This window comes from Artemia sp. Qi Xiang Cuo, chromosome 21, assembly GCF_049724085.1.
Source record: "Artemia sp. Qi Xiang Cuo chromosome 21, ASM4972408v1, whole genome shotgun sequence".
Lineage (NCBI taxonomy): Eukaryota > Metazoa > Arthropoda > Branchiopoda > Anostraca > Artemiidae > Artemia > Artemia sp. Qi Xiang Cuo.
Genome location: NC_142814.1, coordinates 44860037 through 44883822, shown reverse-complemented (window position 1 = coordinate 44883822; position 23786 = coordinate 44860037). Strand labels below are relative to the sequence as shown.

Here is a 23786-nt window from a genome sequence, read left to right as displayed (position 1 = left end):
TTTTGAAGTTTCTACGACAACGCTTTCTGTAAGAACCATATAAGCCCCCAGGGTCTAACTTACAATCCTTGCCGTAAAGGTTGTGGAGGAGTATCCTCCTCTAAAACACGGTTACTATCAGGAAATCAACTAAGCTGAACAAAATGGATATCTCAAAATTTGGAATTGGGTATGGTTGAAGAAGTTCTGGGCGTGGGGGGGGGAGGGGGCTAGTCACCCTCCAATCACTTTCGACTATTAAAAAGGGCACTAGTTTTTTAATGTCCAATCGAATGAGCCTGTTTTTAAGTTTCTAGGACATTACCTTCTATAAGAATCTTATACGCCCCCAGTGTGATCCTTATAACTCTTTCCCTGAAGGGTGTGGAGGAGTTTCCTCCTCAAAAGCATATTTGCTCTTAGGAAATAAAGTGCGCTGCCCAAAATGGATCTATGAAAATTTTTATTTGGTTTGAGGTTTGGACTGGTGGGCATGGGGGGGGGGGGGGCTAGTTGCACACCAATCACTTTCGCCTATTAAAAAGGCCACTAGGAATCTCGATTTCCAATCGAATGAGCCCCCTTTGAAGCTTCTACGACGACCCCTTGCATATGAAGTGCCTCTGGGAAAAAAACAAATAAATAAATAATAAATAATAAAACATTGGAGCCGTATGGCCTTTACTATAGGCAACGCTACAGCGTTGCCTCTGATTATTATTTTTCCAAGTTTTCACAGATGCAAATGGTTATGTTTTCACTCAACCAATTCAAACAATCAGATTTGATTTTCATTGTCATTCATACTTTAAGATTATTATTTTTCCAAGTTTTCACAGATGCAAATGGTTGTGTTTTCACTCAACCAATTCAAATAATCAGATTTGATTTTCATTGTCATTCATACTTTAAGATTATTATTTTTCCAAGTTTTCACAGATGCAAATGGTTATGTTTTCACTCAGCCAATTCAAACAATCAGATTTGATTTTCATTGTCATTCATACTTTAAGATTATTATTTTTCCAAGTTTTCACAGATGTAAATGGTTGTGTTTTCACTCAACCAATTCAAACAATCAGATTTGATTTTAATTGTCATTCATACTTCAAGCATCATATTACCCCAAGTATTACACAATATTATATTTTTAGGCCATTTCAGGAGTAAGTGCATATGAGGGGGGGATGGGGTCTGATCTTCCTTTGTAGCTACCCTATTAACAATATTTATTTTTATTGAGTAAAAAATAATCGTCGGAAATATTTTTTGCAGTCACAATAGCACAATTCTCATTCCGACTTTCAGGGGTAGGGGTACCTTCTCGTGGTACCCTTGAGATTAGTATACAATAATAGTGGCCTACTACTGCTAATTTCAGTCAACATCCAGCCAATAGTCGTCCTTCCAAGAGTCTAACCATAAGGCAGGGTATTTCTAGAATATACTGTCAAATTGGATGTATTGAAGCCAGTAGTAGCTGCCAAATATTGCAAACGGGGATCAATCCCCCTGGACAAATATGAAGTGCAGACTGTTGTGTAATAAACGATCCCTGAGGAGTAGCCTGAATTGGGAGGAAGAGGTTCTCTTGCTAGTATTGCGCCTGAGCATGTAGTACCACTTAACATTGATAGCTGACGAGTGTTGGGTGATTTCCCCTCTCTCTTCATGAACGAGTGCTTCCTACCCAAGTCGGTCAGAAGATGGCGGGTGGGCTCCTCAAGAAAAGGGAAAACAATAGAGGGCACCTTGACACTACTAAGGAAAGCTCTTCTATAAAGGGGGGAAATAGATAGACAAGCTCTCTCTACCGCGTCCGAGGGGCCACCAAAGGCCCATTTTTTATTGATACTATATTTTTTTTTGTCAGTGGAGGCAATGGGCTTTTGTGGCCTATCCGACTTTGTGACTCCACTTATAGCAATGATAATAATATTTCCGATTCTCACACTGATTATAACAAGAGCCTCCAAAAGTTTCGGGTGGAAAGACAAGATTTACAAATAGGCCACATTCGTTGGCGCAATTTACCAACAATCACCAGAATAGTTATTGCATTTTATATAGTTTAAATATCCCCAGCGGGAGAGGGGAGATTTCTAAGTTAAATCCCTTTTCTATCACATTTAGAATCCAGATGGCCCCAGATTGAGCCCCGTAAAAGAGTAGAGTGAGAAAGCTGGGAGCTACCGGACATTGTTGCAGAGAGAAGGGCACCGTTTATAAAAGGAGTATTTCAGCCAGAAGTGTCATATTTGTTTCATATGCTAAAAATAATGCAAGTAATGTATATTTTTAATCATTCCAGGGGGGCAACTACACCGCTGTGCTTATCCGTGAGCAAGAAAACCATAAGTTTAAATCTCACACAAAGTTAGACAAAAGCTTTTAGATTTTTTGGTTTTCTCGAGGGGGGGGGTTAGTTTTAAAACAAGGTTGTAGCAAAAATACGCATGCCCAACCTTTTGGAGGACAGAATTTAGCATATTCAGTTAGTCCATTCACTAATAGAGGAATTGATCTATCAGAGCTTAAATAAAGCTTAAATAAAAGGTGTCTAAAGGGCTGAAAAACCACAAGGAATTACGAAAAAATCCAACAGTTCCTACCATTTTGTTTACGATTCAATAAATAAATTATGTAATCTCAGATCTTGGACAACTGACGATCTCAAACAGTGTCAGGGGGGCAATTTCCCAGGCTCAGAAAACTACACTATTCACAAAGCATTGTCTAATTTTCCCCTTTTTAACAGATTACGTTCTTATACCCTGAGCCCCAACCAGAAAAATGTTTCTTGGAGGGACCATCTTAGGATTCCTAAAAGCTTTGGTATGGAGCACCTCTACCCAATAAGAGAAAACACTTCAATTAAGTATGTTTACTAATTTTAATGGTAGTTATGGACTTAATATAACCATGGAACTTAATGAAGTAGATGGGGGTGGAGGCTCTCATTCATAAAAGATTCACAATGTTTAAACAGTTGCCTTGAAAGCTATTTACTCAAGATTAAGAATCTTCTCCTAAACCTGATTAAAATGCAGCAATTATTTTAAAAGCTATGCTCCGTTAGAAATAAGTAACTTATGTTATGCTTGGAAACAAGTTCTCTCGAACAGCTTTTAACAACTCAATTTTCTTTAGGATAGAAGAAAAAATAAAAGTTTAGTCACTCAACGGAAGTCAAACGTGAGGGATTAGACGCAGCTAAAACTTTGAAAAGTGGCAAAGAAATTTGAAAATTCAGAATACAAACAGGATAACTAGTCTTAGCGGCACAGTAATATACATAAAAGTGCAATCAATAAGCAATTGGATTACGTGTGTGACATATTTCAGCCAATCATATTATTCATTAATGGTATGCCGGGAAGTGAAGCTAATAACCACACCTTTTCAAGACCTGAATGGCTACAGCATGAGACTTTAAACCAATAGAAGGAGCAATAAGTTAAATCCCATCTCATTGGTTTTCTTGTGTGGAATTTTAAGCCAGTAAAAACAACAAAAAGTTTTGAGCCAAAAAAGATTCTTGTTACATATAAACTCTGATTTTCTGTGGTACAACCCTTAATCCCAAATGCTACTGTAAGCGCAAAAAAGCCATTATATTACAGAAACAAACCTCACTGAAAAAAAAGAAGCATTTTCCATTAAGCAGACACAAGTGAATAATAAGACACAAGTGAATAATAACAAGTAGAAGTATAAATAATAAAATTAGCACACAATAAATATTGACAAACGCAAAGTTGAGCAGACTTTTCTCCAATGAACAAATTGTACATTTTAAGAAAGTATAATTTATACTATAAATCGAATTCGGGCTGAGGAGGGTTTACAATTACAGCGTCATATATTATTAGTAAGACATTTATTTGGAAGTGAGGTTAATATATACTAAATAAAAAGGAAATAAAATATAAAACGAGAATCAACGGATGGTAAATACGAAATAAGCATGCTGAAAGTGATGAATGCGCGACATCGGAAACACGAAGCACCATCTATTTAATTTACAGTGATTCCTGCAGAGAAACTCCAATTTTAATTTTAAAAAATTAAAGTTTCTATAACCAACCTAAAATATTGTAAGTCAAAACTCGAAGAAAAGACACGTTAAAAGACAAGTGTTAAAAACGGCTAAAAAGAAAATAAAAAAAACAATAGGAATTTTTTTAAATGTTTGAACCTGTAAGTGAATCAAGTGGGTGAATTTGTATTTGTGTTACCTGATACAATTGATTTTAATTTTATAAAGGTTGTGTTCCAAAAAAACCTTTTTGGGCAGTTAAAAAAGCATTTAAACACGCACAATATACTTTTAACAAAACCCAAAAAACGTCATTAATTAATTAAAAACGTCAAAAAACGACACTAATTAATTTCCTCCTATTTATTACCCTTCCCCGTTTTCAAATACAATAATTTTTCCTAAAAACCTACCCAACTTAACTTCTTTTGAAAATTTTCCCTCCCTACATTTTTTCACACATATAATTCAAAAAGAAGAGAAACATCTGGTTTATACTAATAAACGAGGAAACGGGTGACGATTTTCCTACCGTTCCGTGTTAAAGTGTTTTAATTTCATTGGTTTATTTTTGTGACATATCTTAATTCTATTGGTTTACTTTTGTGACGTATTTTAATTTCATTGGAGCATTTTTGTGACCGATTTCCGACCGATTTCTGTTGTGGAGAGACGAATAACACTTAATGTTTTTAAAATCATATCAAGTTGTCAGCTTGTATTGAATGAATTTACGGTTCAAGATCTGATTGGTTCTTTTGTATGAAATTCTAAGCTAGTAAAGGAAAGGAGCTTTATTGGTCATTTTTTCGCCAGCAAGCTCTCTTTTTCTCTGTGCACTGGGCAAAAGTTTGAACGTTTAAAACAAATAAAATATAAAACATTCTTCAAATAAAAAAAATTACTGTAATAAAAGATAAGCTTTTAAATAGAAAAAAAAATGTATCCAGGATACATTGCCTCTGCCGCATTATTTATGTTCTATCCATTTGGCACAGGCCTGAAATATCGCCTCTGGAAAATGAGTAAAGCAATTTTTGCATTAGCAATGAACATTTTTGCGGCTTACTATACATTCAGAAGAATCCCAGAAATAGCTTCCGAGGACAGAACCACAGTCACATGGCACTTGAACATTTACGTTGATTTTGTTAACATGCACCTATCAATATTGATCCCTGTTATACTTTCCACACGCAGACAAAATGAATTTAAAACACTAATTAAAGAAATTGAGTGTCTTAAATTGAGCGTTAGTGTAGAAGGGAGACGTAGGGTGATGCGTTGGTCGCTGCTAGAAACTCTTAGTTTCATACTCCTTTACATACTATATTTTTTCATGAGATACTGGAAGGGGATAAGTCACCCCCACCCCTCAGAAGAGATTCATCACACGTTTTTAGACATTTTAAAATGTTTCTTATATATATGTGGTAAATTTGCCGATACTGTTGCAACAATGCAAATAACTGCTATATCATTATTAGTATCAGTAATTTTGCGACAGCTAACAGAGGAGTTTAAGGAAATAAAACAGCATGCTCAACATTTTGAATTCCACGCCACTAAGGTATTTAGAATCACTAAAAGAATGTCTTATCTCTTAGGGGAAGAAATTTTAGTGGTAGTAGTAACACAAGCAGTATTTATTCTATGTCACTCGGTATATTTGATAGAAAGAGTTGAAAGAAATGATACTGATTCATTATTGTTAATTCGAGTTTGTGTACTAATGCTTATTTCTTCAATGAATGTTTTGATACCTTGTTTTATTTCTTCAATTTTAACTAGCCATTATCAAACTTGTTTAGACAATATTTACTGTTCTGGAATTATTTCTAATACAAAAGTTGGAAGAGAATGTCAAATTTTAACACTTATTTATTACGAGCGAATAGAACCCAAAATCAACGTGACAAATTTATTTTATGTAAATAACCTATTTGCGGTAAAGTTTTTTGGATTCTTAGTGACATATCTTATTGTTTATTACCAGCTTAGAACTACCCGCACGGAAGATAGCCTACCCACTATTTGAACAAAACGGTAAGAGACATCATTCCCGAAATTTGCGCTAACCAGGAAATTAGTCTAGACATATTGAAAATTTTCAAAATGTCATTTTGTCAAAATGATAAAAATTGGTAATTAATTTTCTTGGGGTAGGTATATCCGAACTTAGAACTGTTATCTAAAAATTAGTTTATCCCTTAATTGACCAACTTGTCATTTTGACAAACTGGTAAAATTTTTCCCTTGGGGTAGGTATATCCATGATGAATTCGGAATATTTTTTCTTCCGCTGCGTGATTTTCTTATACCCTGAGCCATTTGCCATCCATGTTTTTTTGTTTTGTTAATAATTTTTTTTTTGGTTTTATTTTACATTCCGGTCTTTCGTTTTAAATTTTTGAGTCGACATTTAGAAAATATTTGAAACTGCCCCTCTTTCCTTCACAGGGAGCTATCATGGGGACAAGTGTTATGGACTATTTGTATGATTTGTATTTACGAATAAAATCATCTTTTCTAATAAGGATCATAAGCCCCTTTCCAGTCAAAATCACTCGTTTTTTTTCTAAACACATTACATTTTTACATTTCATTTTGTCAAAATGACAAAACGGTGCTATTTTTTTTTTGGGGGGGGGGGGGGTAAGCCACTCCAACAGATAATCTATGCCCTAATTGACCAATTTGCGATTTTAACAAATTGGCCAAACTTTATTTCTTGGAGTCATAAATGTGACCCCAATGATAAACTGGACCCTACAAAGACAATGAAACATAACTTAATTATTCAATAATGGCTTTCGTTTGTATTGATTTTTTAGGGGGGGGGGTCGATATTTTTATCGGTAAACGCACACATACACACAGACAATACTAAACTAGGAGGACATATCAAAGATTTCTACCGAAAAAAGTGAGGCTTGATTTAAGAGCGGACCAAACTCTCAGATATTTTATGTATAGGTGTGTCTATAGAATAAAAGTGCGCAATTGGGATAAAATCCTTTTTAATAGACAGTGTATAGAAATTCACAAAAAATACCAGATATTTCGGTCACATATACAGTGACCGTCATCAGTAGTAAATCAGTTTTACTACTGATGATGGTTACTGTACATGTGACCGAAATATCTGGTATTTTTTGTGAATTTCTATACACTGTCTATTAAAAAGGACTTTATCCCTATTTTGAACTTTTATTCTATCATCATGGAAAGGCAATGTGGTCTCCGAAATTATCTACGTCATAGGTGTATCTCAGACTGATCGTAGCTTGAACCAATTGAAGCAAAAAAATATCTTTAGTGCAAACATATTTGCAAGCCATTGCATCCAGTCTACCTGGATGCAATGGCTTGAACTAGTTCAACAATTGAACCATGGCACGGATTATCAGATATTTTATACTTATTCTCGGATATACAGTGTATAGAAATTTCTCGGGCTGATTGAGCAGAGTATATTACCTATGTATTTATACTGTTTAGTTATTAAACTTTAGAATATGAATAGAAGCAAAGTGGGTCTACAGCAAAATCTTGGGGGGACCAAATATAGCAAGGGCGCCAATAATTGACCAAATTGAAAAGTTTATTTTAAAGAGGGTAAAAAGAGAAGAAAATAAGGGTGCCAGAAAAATACTGGGAGGGGGTGCCCCCCCCTCTGATCCGACCCTGAATAGAAGGCCTTAACTTTTCATAAGTCAGCTATTCTACTCATTGAACCTTAGTGTGATAAAATTGACATGTTTATTTAAAAGAGATAGTAAAAAAGAGAAGAAAATCAGGGCACCAGAAAAATCTTGGGAGGAAGCGGTCCACCCCCCTGATCCAACCCTGAATAAAAGGCCTAAACTTTTCATAATTAAGCTATTATATTCATTGAATCTTAATATTATCGCTAGGTAAAACACAGTTCACGCTTTAAAGATTGAAAATTATGCACTGATCCTAGCTTAATCTGTCTGGAAATGTCTCAGCCCGATTTTTCTTTGATTTTGTTTATTTTTTTTTTATTCTTAAGTTATAAGTGTCTGTATTTAAATTTTTTTTAATATGTGTGTAAATGTTGTAGTTTCTAACAATAAATTACGTTTGCCTTTTCCAAACAATAATTTGTTAGTTTTTTTTTTATCTCATCTTTTTTCTTTTTTTTTGTGCAGCTTTCACATAAAATAACGAAAATAATTTACATCATTTATTAAATCAATAGTTCATTATTGATAAATGTGTAATAAAATCATTTATTAATGATTGAACGGCTAAATGGCTGGTATAAATAAGTTATTAAATCAATAACTTAAATCAAGAGTCATTTTGTATATAAATTAGTAAATTAGGAAAAATAATTTGTGAAAATAATAAAAACCTGTCGTCCGCAAGGGGCCCAAACTTTCAATTCATTTCCCTTCCATCTCATCTTAGATATGTGAAAACCAAGGCTTGACATTAATTTTACATGTTGAATTATTTTATGTTGAATTTTTTTAATTAATTTACATGTTGAATTACATGTTTCATTTTATGATAATTTAATACATTCCACTTTGAATTATTTGTTCATTTAAAAACGAAAAAAAACTGCATTTCCCCATCACTTTCTGATTCCTCAGGAGGGACGCGGGGGGAGGGTCCTCCGTGGAGAGGGTCTCAGTAGCATTCCCTTTAGGTGTACAGTGGGTAAGTAAAACCTCTAAGTGTAAACTCCCTAACCCCATTGAAAAACATCAAAATTGATCAAAATATTAATAAACATGAAAATCGTTTATCTTATTTTTAAAAAGCCTGGTGATTGTCGCTTATGAAGTTCTGACGAAATTGATTAAATGTGATATGAAAGCAAACGTAATTTTTCAGTTTTCTTTCACATAAAATAACAAAAAGAGTAAAAGTTAAATCAAGAGTCATTTTGTAGATAAACTAGTAAATTAGGAAAAATATTTGAAAAAAATGGAATTATTAGTTAATCAATTAATTAACAACATAAGTTAGATCACAGTCGATCGAGTGATATAACCTATGAATATTTATTAAATGTTCCCCAGAGAATGCTCAAGGATAGTTTTAGGATCCTTTTTCCCTTTTTAATGCAAGAATTTGGATGAAGCGTGCATTCACATTGTTTTAGATTGTTTTATTCTTTAATATCTTAATAAAAATCTGTTTAGTAGTATAATAACCCTAAAAGTGAATTCAAATACATTTAAAAACAAAATCCATGAGCTGTGTGCAAAAAAATTACAATCCCATTCGCCTGTGCGCACGGCTAAGTATGAACTTCTTAGCCAAGAATGCGAGGAACCGACAACAGAAGAAACTGAAGTTCGTCTCTTAGAAAAAAGCAACCAGCACCATCTAGCAGTACCCAATAAAAACAAAAAGCTAATTATAAAACCTAAATAAGATATTAGTTGCATTAATTTTTTTTGGCTGTAACAGTTTTTACTTTCTTTTTAATTGGACTTTATATTAGACTTCTGCTTACCGGATACTTTTTCGGCGACGGGGTTCGCATTTTCTTGACAGTAGGTTCTTCATCATAAGAAAAAGCTGATTTCCTCTTCGTACCCTGACCAACTCCACCTCCTTTATTGATAGTTCTATTACCCTCCTCAGCCTGAAAAAGTTGAATTTCTTCTGAAAGAGCGAGAGAGAGAGAGAGAGAGAGAGAGAGAGAGAGAGAGAGAGAGAGAGAGGGGGGGGAGGGAGGGAGGAATTGTTTATTATTAAAAAAACTACTGGCTACAGCTTTCCATACACCTTTTGAAGTTCCAATTTGTATACATGCATTTTTGTTACTTTTTTCACGAGTTGCATAGAAATTTAGAGTGAGGGGTAAGGTTCAAACCCAGAAACCCCCCCCCCTCCTGGATACGGTCTTGGTTGTCACCCCTGGTTTATCAATTTGTGCTGGCCACGACATCAAGATACATTTTCTTTCGTTTATTATTTCAAAATAATCTACTGGCTACAACTTTCCATACAGGAAGTTCCAGCAGGAAATTCCATACAGGAAGTTCGGGCTTTAATAAATAAAAACTTGTTCTTGCAAGGAAGATTTAAGAAAATCAACAAAGCTCTCACTGTCCTCTCACTCTTTAAAAAGAAATGAAAGTTTAATCCAATCCTTGCAGTAACAGCTTTCATCTAAATACAACACCCAAAAACATAATATTTCCAACCAACACCGTAGCGAAGAGTGGTGGAATATCTCATCTCCCCGCCCTCTCTCCCTATGTAAAAAAAATTAAACATCTAATTCAACCCTTGCTGAAACTTCATTCATCTAAATACGACACATAAATTACCAACAAAACAACAACCAAGAACTTAAACACATAAATTACCAACAAAACAACAACCAAGAACAAGAATCTCTCTTTCCCTTCCTCTGTACACAAAGAAATTAATTTTATAAGTCATACACTACCTTTGCAGAGAACATTAATCTAAATACAACAGTCAAATATAAAAATCTCCGATAAAGACCTCAACCATCAATGGGAAAATAGCTTTTGTCAACCAACAGTGAAAATAGAGAGAATAATTAGGGATAGTTGTCAATCTACTAGCTACAAACTAGCTTTTACCGCAAAACCATTGCCATCGCTGGGCAATAAACACATATTAGAAGAAAAAATGCATACGAGACGCAAAAGGCTTGAGCGTTTTTTGGCAGCTTTGACGCATTTCCTTGACAGCTTTATTGCCGCCGTAGTTCCAGATGAAGCTTTCAAATGCAAATCCTTCTTGGAAACACCTGACGGTTTTATATCTTTCTAAAAAGAAAGGATGTTCATTTATCAGCTTAGGTATTGCTAGGTGAAGAGACTGTGGGACGACAGGGAGAAAAAGAAAGCGACCGTAGCGTATACTCTTGTGAAACTTGGAGTACAAATATTTTTCCCTTGTTGGGATCCTGGCCCTAATTATCAGATAAAGATCCTTTTCGTAACTTAAAATTCCCCCTCTAAACTCATTGTTGGACCCTGGTTCTATTTTATGTGGGAAATGTTTTTTTTAAGGGAAATATCCTATTTTTTAAGGGAAATGTTTTATTTCCTTTAAACTCATTTTTCCTTTTTCCGCGGATAATATTTTTCGTCTTTCAAGACTTGCTAACTAGTTGATATCTGAAAATCCACATATGCCGGTGAGTCACCTGGCTGGCTAGATAACAGTTTTTTCCAATTTGATCCTGTGGGATCAGAAAAGCGGATACTTTTTAATTAAACTGGCGGGGTAGTTTCTTGCAAGGCTACTGGCGTACCCAATTGGTTAGAACATTGTAGGGAACATATTTCCTGCAGTAACATATTTCCTGCAAATACAAGAAGAAGTTTCCCGCTTTGTGTTTTTAGTTCCAGATAAAAGATCGGGTGAGACAAGTTGGAATTTACCATTTGTGCTACAAAATTCGTAGGTCAAATACTGGGAATTTGCCTCAAAATGAATTGCCACCAGTAAGAGTTGAATCCAAGGCCACTTCCGAAAAAACGTTGGTCGAAGCTACATGTCAAGACGGGTCACCCATCTTTCAACTTGCTGAAATGAGCCGTCGAAAGTTTATTAAGCTTAGTACAATGTTCTCATCAGAAAAAAGTGATTAGGAAACAGAAATTGATGAATTCTGTATTTTATTCCTTATTTGAATTTAGTTCTAATGTTCAGCATTTCTTGGAACTTAAATATAGCAATTTGATATGTGTGGGTATGTACTACAAAAGTCAGAGTAAAACTAATATGGTTTTCACGTTTAGATTGATATATTTTCAGAAATTTTAAAAACTCACGAAAAATCTGATTTTTATCAATAAATTTGTCAATGTAATATCGCTACACATTTTTTTTTCTTTTTTTTTGCCAAGATCTTGATTTAGAAAATTTCCAATCCTACTTTTAAGGGCTATAATAAAAGAAAGGTCAAGATAGCTAGCCCATGTTTTAAGGATGAGAGGTTCTCAGAAATTTTACTGCATCCACTTGGAGCTGAACGAAAAGCAGGCCATCCTGGAATTGAGCGGGAGGAGGTCACGAGGAAGAATTTAGCAAAAAGCGGAACCAAGGGACAGGGTAGAGAGTGAAGCTTTGAACAGACTGTGTGCAGCTGCAGCTGCACAACAGATTGGGTGAAGCAAGACTGTAGGCAGCTGTAATGGTCTCAGGCAGTTTGGTGCTGCAGTGAGTTTTGTGGCATTTAGCCAAAAAGGGATAAGTCACCTTTTTAAAAATTTTCAGGAGAGCAAATTTAGTGTTAAGGAGGCCCTAGATGGTCAATCATTTTGATAAAAGCTTCCGCCAATCGATTGACTCAAGCATGATTGACCGTCTGCGAATGTGTTTTACGCTTGAGTCAAGCGTTGACGGTGATTGATAGAAAGTTTGAGTAACTCAATCATTTGGCTCAAAAGCAGTGTGTTGATTAGCTTTGGTCAAGATTGAAGGGTCAATTGAAGGTTGATTAAAGCACATCAATAGACTGACGGAAACTTTTGATCAAAATGATTGATCATCTACTCCTTTAAACTGTTTCCATCAAATCAGTAAAATGCGAGTTGAAAAATGGGAGATACCTACTTAGCTTGGTTTTCATGACAAATCGAATGAACTCGCTCAAATCTACCAGGATGAAAGGAATTAGAAGAAACGAGACTAATCCCATTTTGGCATATTGCTCTTCTAAGGTTTTTGCATAAACCCCATATATCTCATCCAGAACTGGACCTACTACTTTTTGGCTAAACACCACAGAGTTATCAGTAGCAGTAGTATTAAAGCATAGAACATGGACTTAAATACATTTAATTTAATAGGTCATATAGGCTTCTGAAAATTGTGGCCAACATTTTTTACCACTTTTACAACATTAACCCTTTTTTTATGAATTAGGCAAACTTAGTGCCTTTTGATTCAATTCAGTATCCTCCTTGGCATTCCCTGAAAGTTTAAGCTTGGTAACCTTAGCTGTTACAAAAATTTCCTCTGGATGCCTGGGTGCAAATAGTTTGTTTCCGTTAGTTTTAACACCCCCCTCAACATTCCCTGAAAGTTTCGACATAAGTCAATCTAATGATTTGACTCTACAGTGTAATAATTTCAAAAATTAAATTCTTAATAACATTTCTATCAAATCAAACAATTCCACTTTTGTTGTTTTTCATTATGCCAGACAAATTTGTGGAAAACAGTTCTGTGTTTTTACATGCATTATTCATTTCACGTTGTTTTTAAATTATGGGTGAGTCGTTATTTGAATAACCGATAAAAAAAAAAGCAAAAAAAAGAATCTCTAAAAACGCAGCTGGGTGAGCTTTAACTAAAAGCAAAATTAATATCGATGATCATTTGATAAAAATATTCAAACAAGCATCGCTTTACACTTGGAACTGAAAGATATTAGTTTACTTACAAAATCGTCTTCTTCTTCTCGACGGCCAGATTCGAACGCAGAAGCTTTTTCCTTGACTGACAATTGTCTGAACGGACTAAAATAAAAATATAATTATTTATCAAATAATAAATAAATAATATAATAAAATAAACAATAAATAATGAATTACTAAAAAATTATGAACACACGATAAATATAAAAAAAAATAAATAATAACAACAATAAATACTAAATACTGGTATGCAGCATTTTTTTTTTGCGAGTCAGCATTTTCAGTCAAGTCAGCTTTTGCAAGCTATGATGGTAAAAGTTAAAGTTAGATTAGGTTAAATTTGGTTATAAATATCAGAAATGGGTTAAAAACCTAACCCAACCTAATCTAACCAAACCTGTCATCATTAAACCTTGCATTAAGCTGAAAAAGTCGAATGACAACGCTGACTAAATCCATGAAGAAAATGAGGTATTTGGGACATTCATCGGTGAATGTCGACACTCGGCAATTTCGGACATTCATGGTTTGGGACAATTGCAAAAAATTCAAGTTGTACAATAACAAACTTCAAACTGCTTTCAAGGGAAGATTAGCACGAAGTTGAATATCGAAGTTGATCGAATATCAAATATTAACGAAGTAAATCGAATATTAAACAAAGTTGAATATTCTAGTATATTATTATCCTACCATATTAAGCTATATTAATCTTCTGATCCTCCCTTTGAGGACAGCTTAGCAAGCAGAATATCCAACTATTTTAAAATAAAATGAATTATCTCAGTATATATACATTTCTATTCCTAAGTCTTGAAGATTGTGAGCAGTCATTTTATTCAGCGGATTGTACGCTTTAAAGAGGTCTCTGTCCTTGCACAGTATACTACATATGTATGTTAAAGGTATTAGTGCTATTGACGAGAATAACCTAGCCACGAATTAGGTTGGAATTTAGCCCTTAAACTGCAGACCCTCAAAGCCTTTGTTGACAACATTTGTAAAAAAAAAACTTTGTTGAAAAAACCTTTCTTGAAAAAAACCTTTGTTGAAAAAAACCTTTGTTGAAAAAAACCTTTGTTAAAAAAAAACATTTGTTGACAAAATTAGATTTAGTAGTAATTCTTCAACGCACAATCGACCACATGATCAACGGACTTAATCCCTTTATATTAGTTAGTTACAAACCCTTAGTCCCAAGTCTTATAAATTATGAACAGGAATTTGATTCAACTGGTAGGAAACTTTAGTGAAGGTTTTGTCTTTGCATGATGAACCAGGTAGGCATATTAAAGGTATTAGTGTTACATATGAGGAATATCTATTTACTGATAAGTAGGAAACAATGCGAGTCCTTGATTCGCTAGCTATCAAGAAATTGTAGATTCTCGAACCCTTGTTGACACAATTAAATTTAACAGAATTTAATAAATGGAATTTAATCATATTTCAATATAATATGCTAAAAAAAAAATTTTTCGCTTGCAGATAATGGTCCACATTGTGCAGATACTGATCTTCCAATTCCCTGCCTTCGGCCGGGAGTGCAATCCGTATTTGGAGAAAAATCTTCCACTGCTCCCCGTTTTTGTTTTCCCACATTTCTCCAGATACCCAATTGTAGCTGGAACAACTCTGGCTGAGCTTAGAGTGTCACACGGCAGACATCCGTTCAAAACCAAATAATCAGTGATACTACGAATTGAACCCCTGCAGGACCGAGATAGGATTACAAGTATAGCGCACCAGCCACTCGGCTAGAACGGTTATATAGTGATGTTATGCAACATAACATTATATTCATAATCGCTAGCACTACTACTAACAAACTCACTGCACAACGAAGCTGCCTGAGGCCAACACAGCTACGCACGCTCCTCCTACATCCTGATCTATTCAAAGGCTTTCCTTTACACCCTCCCAAGAAGTTCCAACTCCCTTAAATGTTTCCTTACGCCATCCTCCCACTTCATTCGGGGACGCCCCACTTTTGGTTTGGCCCTAGACAGTTGGCCGGCAAGGAGGATCTCTGGCAATCAGTTATCCTTCACCCACAAAGCGTGTCCTAGCCGTCTCAACCTTTCTCTCTTCATAGCCCTAGAAAGCAAGGTTGAACCACATTTTTCGTACAGCTTACTCTTTGAAATACGATCAGTCATTTGGGTACCCAAGACAATCTGTAGGCTACTTCTCTGGAAAACATCCGTCTGTTAAAGCGCGCACGCTTAAGAACCATACTTGACCACTGTCATCACTGTGGCATCTAGTGTTCTAATCTTGGTTCTCAGACTTATCTTCCAAATCTTTCAAACTTTTGCAACTGTGAAAAAACACAATGGCATTGGCTATTCTACGATCCAACCACAGAAAACTGAGAGCTTACTTGTAAAAAATGTTGTGACACAAAAACACTGAGTTAATATTTCTTATAAAAGAACCAATTATGTTCTAAAAAGGCGAAATTATTATTTTTTCACCAGAAATTGTTTTTCCTTGTCAGTATAGATTTGTCGCTCAACAAGTTTTTAATAAGCCCATAAATGATTAAAGCACGCTTTTTAACATGTAAGGATAGGAAAGGAATCAGTCTATTTCTCCGGAATTCAGCTTTATAGGTTTCCTATCCCTTTTAGCCATACCTGAACACCTGTTTCGGGGTAAAAGCTCTAGCGGCCGCTTTAGCAAGCATTTCCCTCGGCGACTTTAGATTCCTGACTGGAGATTGCACAGCCAACGGCATCTTTGTTGCTTCAATCATGGTTTCAATTTCAGGCGGTTTATAAGCGCTGTGCTTATTCAGAACTCTGGTTCTGGTACCAGGGTTATCTGAAAAATAAAATGTGGCATTTAGGGTGATTACACTTCTGACGGGCAATTTTAGGCGGTTTATAAGGACTTTACTGATTTGGAACTCTGATTCCAAATCAGGGTGTCTAAAAAACAAAATGTGGCATTTAGGGTGATCACATTCTTAACGGGTAATTTCAGGCGGTTTATAAGCACTTTGCTGATTCAGAACTCTAGTTCTGGTACCAGGGTTGTTTAAAAAACAAAATGTGGCATTTAATGTGTTCACATTTCTGACGGGGACTTTCAGGCAGTTTATAACCGGTGTTAGGTAGAAAATAAAACGTCCGTTTAGGGTGACCACACTCCTCATAGACAATTTCAGGCGGTTGCTAAGCAGTTTCCTAATTCAAAACTCAGATTCTGGTACCAGGGTTGTCTTAATTTAGATTATATAGCTGTCTTAATTATAAAACTAACTTATTTTCGAATAAACTTTAGTGTTAAATCACTAATACCCGAAGTTTATACTGGTAAGTGGTTCCGTATTGTTTCATCCGTATCTTCCGAAGTAGGGCTGAGAGAAGCAAGGGCGTAATATATGACATATCGATACACTCAAATGAAACTATGCTAATTCCAAAGTGCTCCGATTGAAACTATCCTATGTCTGAAACCGCTACTTTTCAAGAAAGCTTTTGCAGTTTTTCAGATTGTTTTAGAGCACTTTAAAAGAGGTTAAAGAGAGGAACAACCTAATTGTAGAGTTTCTCAAGGTGGACCAAATCTACTTCTTGAAACTATTTCAAGTCCAAAATAAGGGCTTAAGGCATGAGGGCGTGATAAAAGTTTCAGGTTCAGGGCGTGATAAAAGCAACTTTACAACAAAGAATAAGAAATAATGAGACATGTAGCGGTGCGATAGATCCATTTTTGGACGTAGGACTAATCCATTTCTGGACGTAAGATGGTTTCAGTCGGAGCCAATTTGGAGGTAGGTATGCAGTTTACCTCAAGGATTTCCCATTCCTGACCGGCAATTGCATAGTTAATGGTAATTTAGCTTCAGCATCAATTTCAGACTTTTTTAAGCACGAGCCCTACTCCCTCTTTCACTTTCGTCATTCAGATTTTCAATTCTGACAGTTTTCTTGTCTAAAGTTAGATCAAACACCTGTATTATAGCCAAGAAACTACATCCAATTCGCTATGGCGCAAACTGACGTTGGCATTGGTAATATAGCCAATTAATCGTCGTATATAATATATCCAAGTGGAGATGCTAGAGGTAAATATTGCCAAGAAACTAGAGCAGCTTTATGTTACACCGTTGGCCTTAAGCGGCCTTATGAGTTGTTTTATTTATTAATTTCTTTAAGAAAAAATGTTATCTTTAGAGCGCAAATTTTGTCTTAGAGCACTATTGAAACCACCATTGCATCAATTTCACGAACCTTAAGCATAAGCCCCCCCCCCCCACACTTAACAACTAATTTATTTTGGTTTAATATATTAATTTAATTAGTTCAATATATTAAAATATTAGTTTAATATATTAAAAAAATAATTTATTTTAGAATAAACTTTGTCTTTAAATCTTTAATGCCAGAAGTTTATTTTAGTAAGTTATCCGTATTTCTCAAAGTAGGTCTGAGGACTGGTCCAACCAAAACAAGACGCATTATATGAACCAATATATTACAAATGCAATCTGCCTTGGAGATCTCACATTCGTGACCGGCGATCGCACGCCCAACACTAGCTTCAGTCATTGCACCAGTTTCAGGCACATTGTAAATATGAGCTCCCTTACCCCTTCGCCTTCCTTATGCGTAACTCTGGTTCAACTACCGCTTAAAAGTTAAAAGACGTATTTATATTAATCCTTGTATATAATATAGCCAAGTAGAGATCCTCGAGGTAAATATAGCCAACAAACAATAGCCAATTAGCTAAAATGCCACTTAAACATCGGTAAACTAAATGGCGGTATTGGTAAATATGGCCGATTAAAGGTCAATATAGCCAATACAGTTTCACATCCGTAACAGTTTTATAGCCAATACAACGCCATAGCATTCATAGTTTTATAGCCAATACAGTTTCATAGCCACCAAAGTTTTATAGCAAATAGTTTTATAGCCATCAAAGTTTCGCAGCCATAATAGTTTTATAGCCAATACAATGCCATTGCATTCTTAGTTTTATAGCCAATACAGTTTCATAGCCATCAAAGTTTTATCGCAAATAGTTTTATAGCCATCAAAGTTTTATAGCCAACTAAGAAACAAAACGGAAAGTCAGACTCAGTTTCACTTAGAAAGAAATAATTTTTGCGTATGATTCATTCACAATGCTCATTCAATAGCAGTGAAGGTTCATTCATAATATCTAAGGAATATGTTGATAAACCCCCTCTTACCTGCGCATGACTATGGTAAATTCTTTGTCTTTCATTTCTCTTAAATCTGAGATACAGGGAGACATTTGCAAATATTAGAATCTGTACTGATCAATTTTGGAATTTATCTTGAACACACTTACAGGATGCTATGGAGCGGGTAATTTCATGGGGTGGAGATTAGATCAGTCAGTTAGTTTAGAATACTCCTAACTGAGGTATCTAGTATAGTCCTGAAGTGTGGGCATTCCGAAAGCCGGAGGAGGATTTATTGAATGTTTCCCAGAGAAATTACCTACGGATTGTTTTGGATCTTACTGAACGTCTTTCAAACAATTAAGCTGTACGAAAAATATGGTTCAATCCCAATTTCAAGGGTTATAATGAGAGAAAGGTTGAGATAGTTAGGACAGGTTCTGTGAATGAAAGATATATTGCCAAAGATCAACCTTTTTGGCCCACCATCTAGGGCCAAACGAAAAGTAGGTCGTCCCCGATTGGGGTGAGAGTAAGGAAAGATATAGGGGAAATAGGAACTTTCTGGGTGTAAAGAGGTAGGCTTTGAATATGTGATGAAGGAGTCTATATACTTGTGCTGGCCTCAGGCGGCTTGGTGCTGCAGTGTGCTGTTAGGATTAGTCATGGTAGGATGCGTTTTCGTCTAAAGAAAAGCGACTAAAATTATTATCAAAATTATCAAAAAGTTTCATTAAAAGAGGAAAACTTTCATACAGAAAGGGATACTAATCCTCCAATACAGAATCCTCTAAATAGGGATAGAGGATTTCATACAATTAGAATAGGGACTTTATACTGTTTTGTATCACGTATCGAGTTGGAAAGTTTCCAGGAAAGTTTTTTCTTTTTTTGGAGGAGGATAAGTGCGCAAACTGTTTTTTCTCCGATCCTAACAAAATAGTATTCACTGTGTTTTTCTTTCTGCTTATACTTGTCGTAGGCTCTTTGGCTGGTTCTACACTAGCCCATTATTAGCCCAGTACAAGCCCAGATTTTTTTATTTAGTTATTCTTTTAACTACTAAACCAGTAGCTATGTAGTTTTATACTAGCCTAGTTTTATACAGTTCTAGGCCAAGTTATTTTTGCTAGTTTTACAACACTGGGACTTGATATGTGTGTAGCCTCTCTCCCCTTATATGCGTGAAATATATCCCCTTATGTAACTACTAGGATCTAATTCACGAATACAGCATCTATATATTACATCAGTTTTGACAGATTTCTGATATTGTAAGATTTCTATTCATATTAACAATAGGAATTCCCATTCACAGGGGGATTGTAACAATATCTTGTATTTTGAATTGTCACTGTGATATCTAAAATAATGAGATCTTTTGGATTTCAACTTGGTATAGCAGTTTAGAAAATAGATAAATAAATATTAACACATTGACACCTTATGGTTCTTTACTATAGGTAACGTTAGGTGGGTAACGCTATAGGTTACTATAGGTAAGTTTTATTTCAGAATCTAGGGTTTTGTTTATCTAATAAAAAGGCTGTTTGATTTTTTTATCATCCCATATCAGAAGATAATTAGGATATACAATAGTCCACAGCAGATGTGCTGTATTGAAATACCCGATTGGATTTTATTTAAATGTTTTTGTGTTCCGTTTGTATAGCTCTTTTGTTTTTCTTGTTTTTTTTCATCTGATTTGTGTAGGCTAGTTTTTAATTTATTAGGCTATTTATTTTTTTTTGTTGATAAAGGCTTCCGGGTGTGGCGACGAAATATTCCAATAGCAGTTTGAGCACAAATCGCCAAGGAAAATAACTTTACAAATTGTAGATGGCATGCCTGTTTGATCGAGGAATTTTCTATGTCTTCCTAGAAATGTCCAAAAAAAAAAAAAAATTAAAACAAACAATACATATCTAAAAAAAATGCCAAAGGTACATTTTTATCATTTTCATTTTTGTTTATTCGTCTGAAAACGTCGTGTTTACAGATTTGTCACTTTCAATAAACTTTATTAGGGGGAAATGCGGAAGGTAAATTTTCTTTACCTTCCGAAAAATATTCTTTTTTATAGCTTAAATCCTCTCCTCCCAAGACCAATCCTACGATGCAATCTAAGGGTCAAACTTGAGTCCACCCATGTGCCACATGATCCAAATAAACCTTACCTTTCAAGCTAATTAACGAAAACAGGGCCTAAAAATAACCTAGGTATTTTCGAAGACCGTACTGCTTTTCCATTACGCACACACAACAGTTCAAATAGGGATCAATACTTCTATTAGATAGTGAAAAACAAAAATAAAAATTCTGGATATTTCGATAACATATATAGTGACCGTCGTCAGCTATCAGTATGTCAGTCACTGTATATGTGATCGAAATATCCAGTATTTTTGTCATTGTTTTTCACTTTCTAATAAAAAGATTGATCGCTATATGAGCTTTGATTTGTGCTAAAAATAACCGTCTTTGACTTTCAGTCCACTCTGTCCCCCACGAAAAATTATTTGACCTATTGTCTAAGGGTCAGACCTGTATCTTCCTATTGGCCATATGATATAAATAAACCTTACCTTCAAAAATAATTAACTCCTGTTTCTTCTGCCGCGTTCTTGTCTGTCTAGTTTTGGCTTCTTCTTCAATAATACCAGAAATCGGCTGACTTTCTTCCCATTTCATACCCTCTGATTTGGAAGTATTATCCTTCAACTCGTCAACATTCTTCTTCTGTATTTTTCGGGTTCTTGTCGGTTTTAGTACGGCATCTTCAGATGGTTGATCAGGTTGAGAGGTTTTTTCATCAATCAAAGGCTCAACATTCTCTGGAATAACAACCACGTTTGAAATTAAGGCCTCTCTGGCCCTCTCTGGCATGGCTACTCTACTAGATTGAATCGTTTCCGTTCTTGCTGATTTCGAAAAAGCAGCCTGAGACATTTCATCACATGGGTCGTCCTTTCCAACGAATTGGGCATTTGTCTCAGCATCAAAATTTGCAACACCTTCCGTGACTGTATTACTCTTCTGCACATTCCTCGTTCTTGTTGATTTTGAAGCCGCTTCCACTGGCTGGGCACCCTTTCCGTCAAATATTGGCTGGACACTGCAACTAGTTGAGTTGGTTATTTCCTCAGTGTTAGGCTGGGTAGTTTTCTGAATCAGCCTAGTTCTCTTCTTAGGCATTTCAACTATATCATCTTCAACCATGTCTATGGCCGGCGGCACAGCTGATGGCACATTTGGTGATTCTGCTTCTTTTTTCTGAATACGTCTGGTTCTCGTTCGGTTTGTTTCTGCCACATCTTGATCTGTCACGATCTTTATCGGATCTGTATCAGGTTGGGGTGCCGTGTGTTCATTACCCTGTAAACAAAACAAATATACAAAAAAAGAGATAAGACACTTTACTCAGTAAGAACGCCATAGGTGCAAAATTTGATATTTTAATTAATCTTACCTAGGATTTTTAACCGCGCTCAGATGAGCTATTTATTATGGCAAAGATATGGTTGGCAACCTTGCTTCAGACTTCAACTATAGTAGGTGCCACAACCAAACTCATTCCAGACTACATTTATAAGGCTTTATTTTATTAACTTTTTTTATCTACTTTTTTTTTTATATCCTTATTTTTTATTTTAATTATTTAAAAGATTATTTTTAGGGGCACGAATTTCGCTGCTAAGACGACTTTCTCAGAACATAGCTTCCTACCAAAGATAAACTGAATATACTATTATTATTAGCATTTCTTGAAAAAAGTGGCTTACCTTTTTTGTATTACGTGAAGGCGTACCTTACATTACCAGTAAGTGTAATTGAATAAACATTTAGAATTAGAAAAAGCAATTATAATTTTACAATCGCTCACAGTTTTTACGCAAAACCTTCTAAAGCCTGCTTAATTAAAGATTTTAGACTGTTCACTTGAAAAAAATGGGTTTAATATATTTTTGGCCTGGCAGCCCTGCCGCATAGCTTGAGCATCACAGTTACCACCATTCACTCACTACAGACTAATTTCATACGACCTTAGTTAATGACCAGTAGGCACAAGCTCGGATGAAGATTTTTTTTTTATCAAGCGACGCAAAAATTCGGTGGCCGACGTTTACCCCCCCCCCCCCCCCGGGAAAAATACCCCCTGGAAAGTGTCAAAATTCCTTCCCCCTAAGGAAAAAAAAACTCAAATAAAATTCTCAAATTTGGAAAGCCTTATTTTCCACGGGGGTATTTTCTGGGGGGGGGGGGGGGTAAACGCCTAGAGCCAAAAATTCAGCTACTGAGACGAAACTTCACTTCTGCCAGAACATAGCTTCCTATCAGGGATGAATGAACACATTATGACTAAAAGCACTGGTAAACGAGGTAGATTACTTAGAAACATAGCTTAATTAAGTTGAAAATCACCATTTAAAATTTACCATCCCTCGTTGTTTTTCTATTTTAAAATTCCAAATTTTTTTTTTAGAATTGTTTTTAAAAATTCGACGGTCCACTTAAAAAAGTTAGAAATATTTTTATAAAATATTTTTTTTATTTTCTCTAAAATATTAAATATTTTTCTAAAAAAATTGAAAATATTTGGTAACAGCGCTTCTGCCTGAAGCATAGACCCCCTCCTGTCTGCAAGAGGACAAGTAAATACAAAATAGGAGACACGTCCAGTGCTGCCACCTAAAATACATATGTAGTGGTTCTTTTATTAGTGATTCGATAGTACTAAAAATAGAGGTAATATATTTTTTTTTCAGACATAATAACATTTTGGAAAAATAGTTTTTTTTTAACATAAGGTTTTGACATAAACGAAAACTGTATTTAAGAATTTAATTGAGAGTCAAACAATAAGTACTTTGTTAAGGACTTTAAAAACCAGGGACATTCAGATCAGGACAAAAATCAGACAGGAGGACATTTTTCCTTTCGTAATTTCTTATCTTTAGGTGCCACATTGTTGACGTAATCAGAAGTGACACGTATAGAGCAGCCTTCATCCCTTTCCCTTCTCAAGTCCCAATAGTTTTAAGATTGTTCAAACAATTTCTTACATTCTCCAGATATTTTCATTAATAAGATCCAAAATATATAAAAATATCAGCATTTAAGGATTGATATTATTCTTACCCTGTTATAATACTTAAGCCAACTTTCCATATTCAACGACTGGAAGAAAAAAAGAAGTTTTCCTACTCTT

At 35.2% G+C, this 23786-nt stretch overlaps 1 protein-coding gene across 3 annotated transcripts in view; it reads right to left on the bottom strand.

Annotated features, from left to right (window-relative positions):
* Positions 1–23786, bottom strand: part of LOC148939610 (uncharacterized) — a 101734-nt gene that overhangs the window by 64164 nt on the left and 13784 nt on the right. The window contains exons 4-8 of one of the 3 annotated variants that reach the window (XM_089106771.1): positions 21163–21952; positions 16053–16239; positions 13440–13515; positions 10678–10809; positions 9516–9647 (exon numbers count right to left, since the gene is read on the bottom strand). In XM_089106771.1, the coding sequence (XP_088962897.1) occupies positions 9516–9647; positions 10678–10809; positions 13440–13515; positions 16053–16239; positions 21163–21952 (1317 nt within the window). The remainder of the gene's footprint in view (positions 1–9515; positions 9648–10677; positions 10810–13439; positions 13516–16052; positions 16240–21162; positions 21953–23786) is intronic. The other 2 variants (XM_089106772.1, XM_089106773.1) reach the window with 2 other exon arrangements.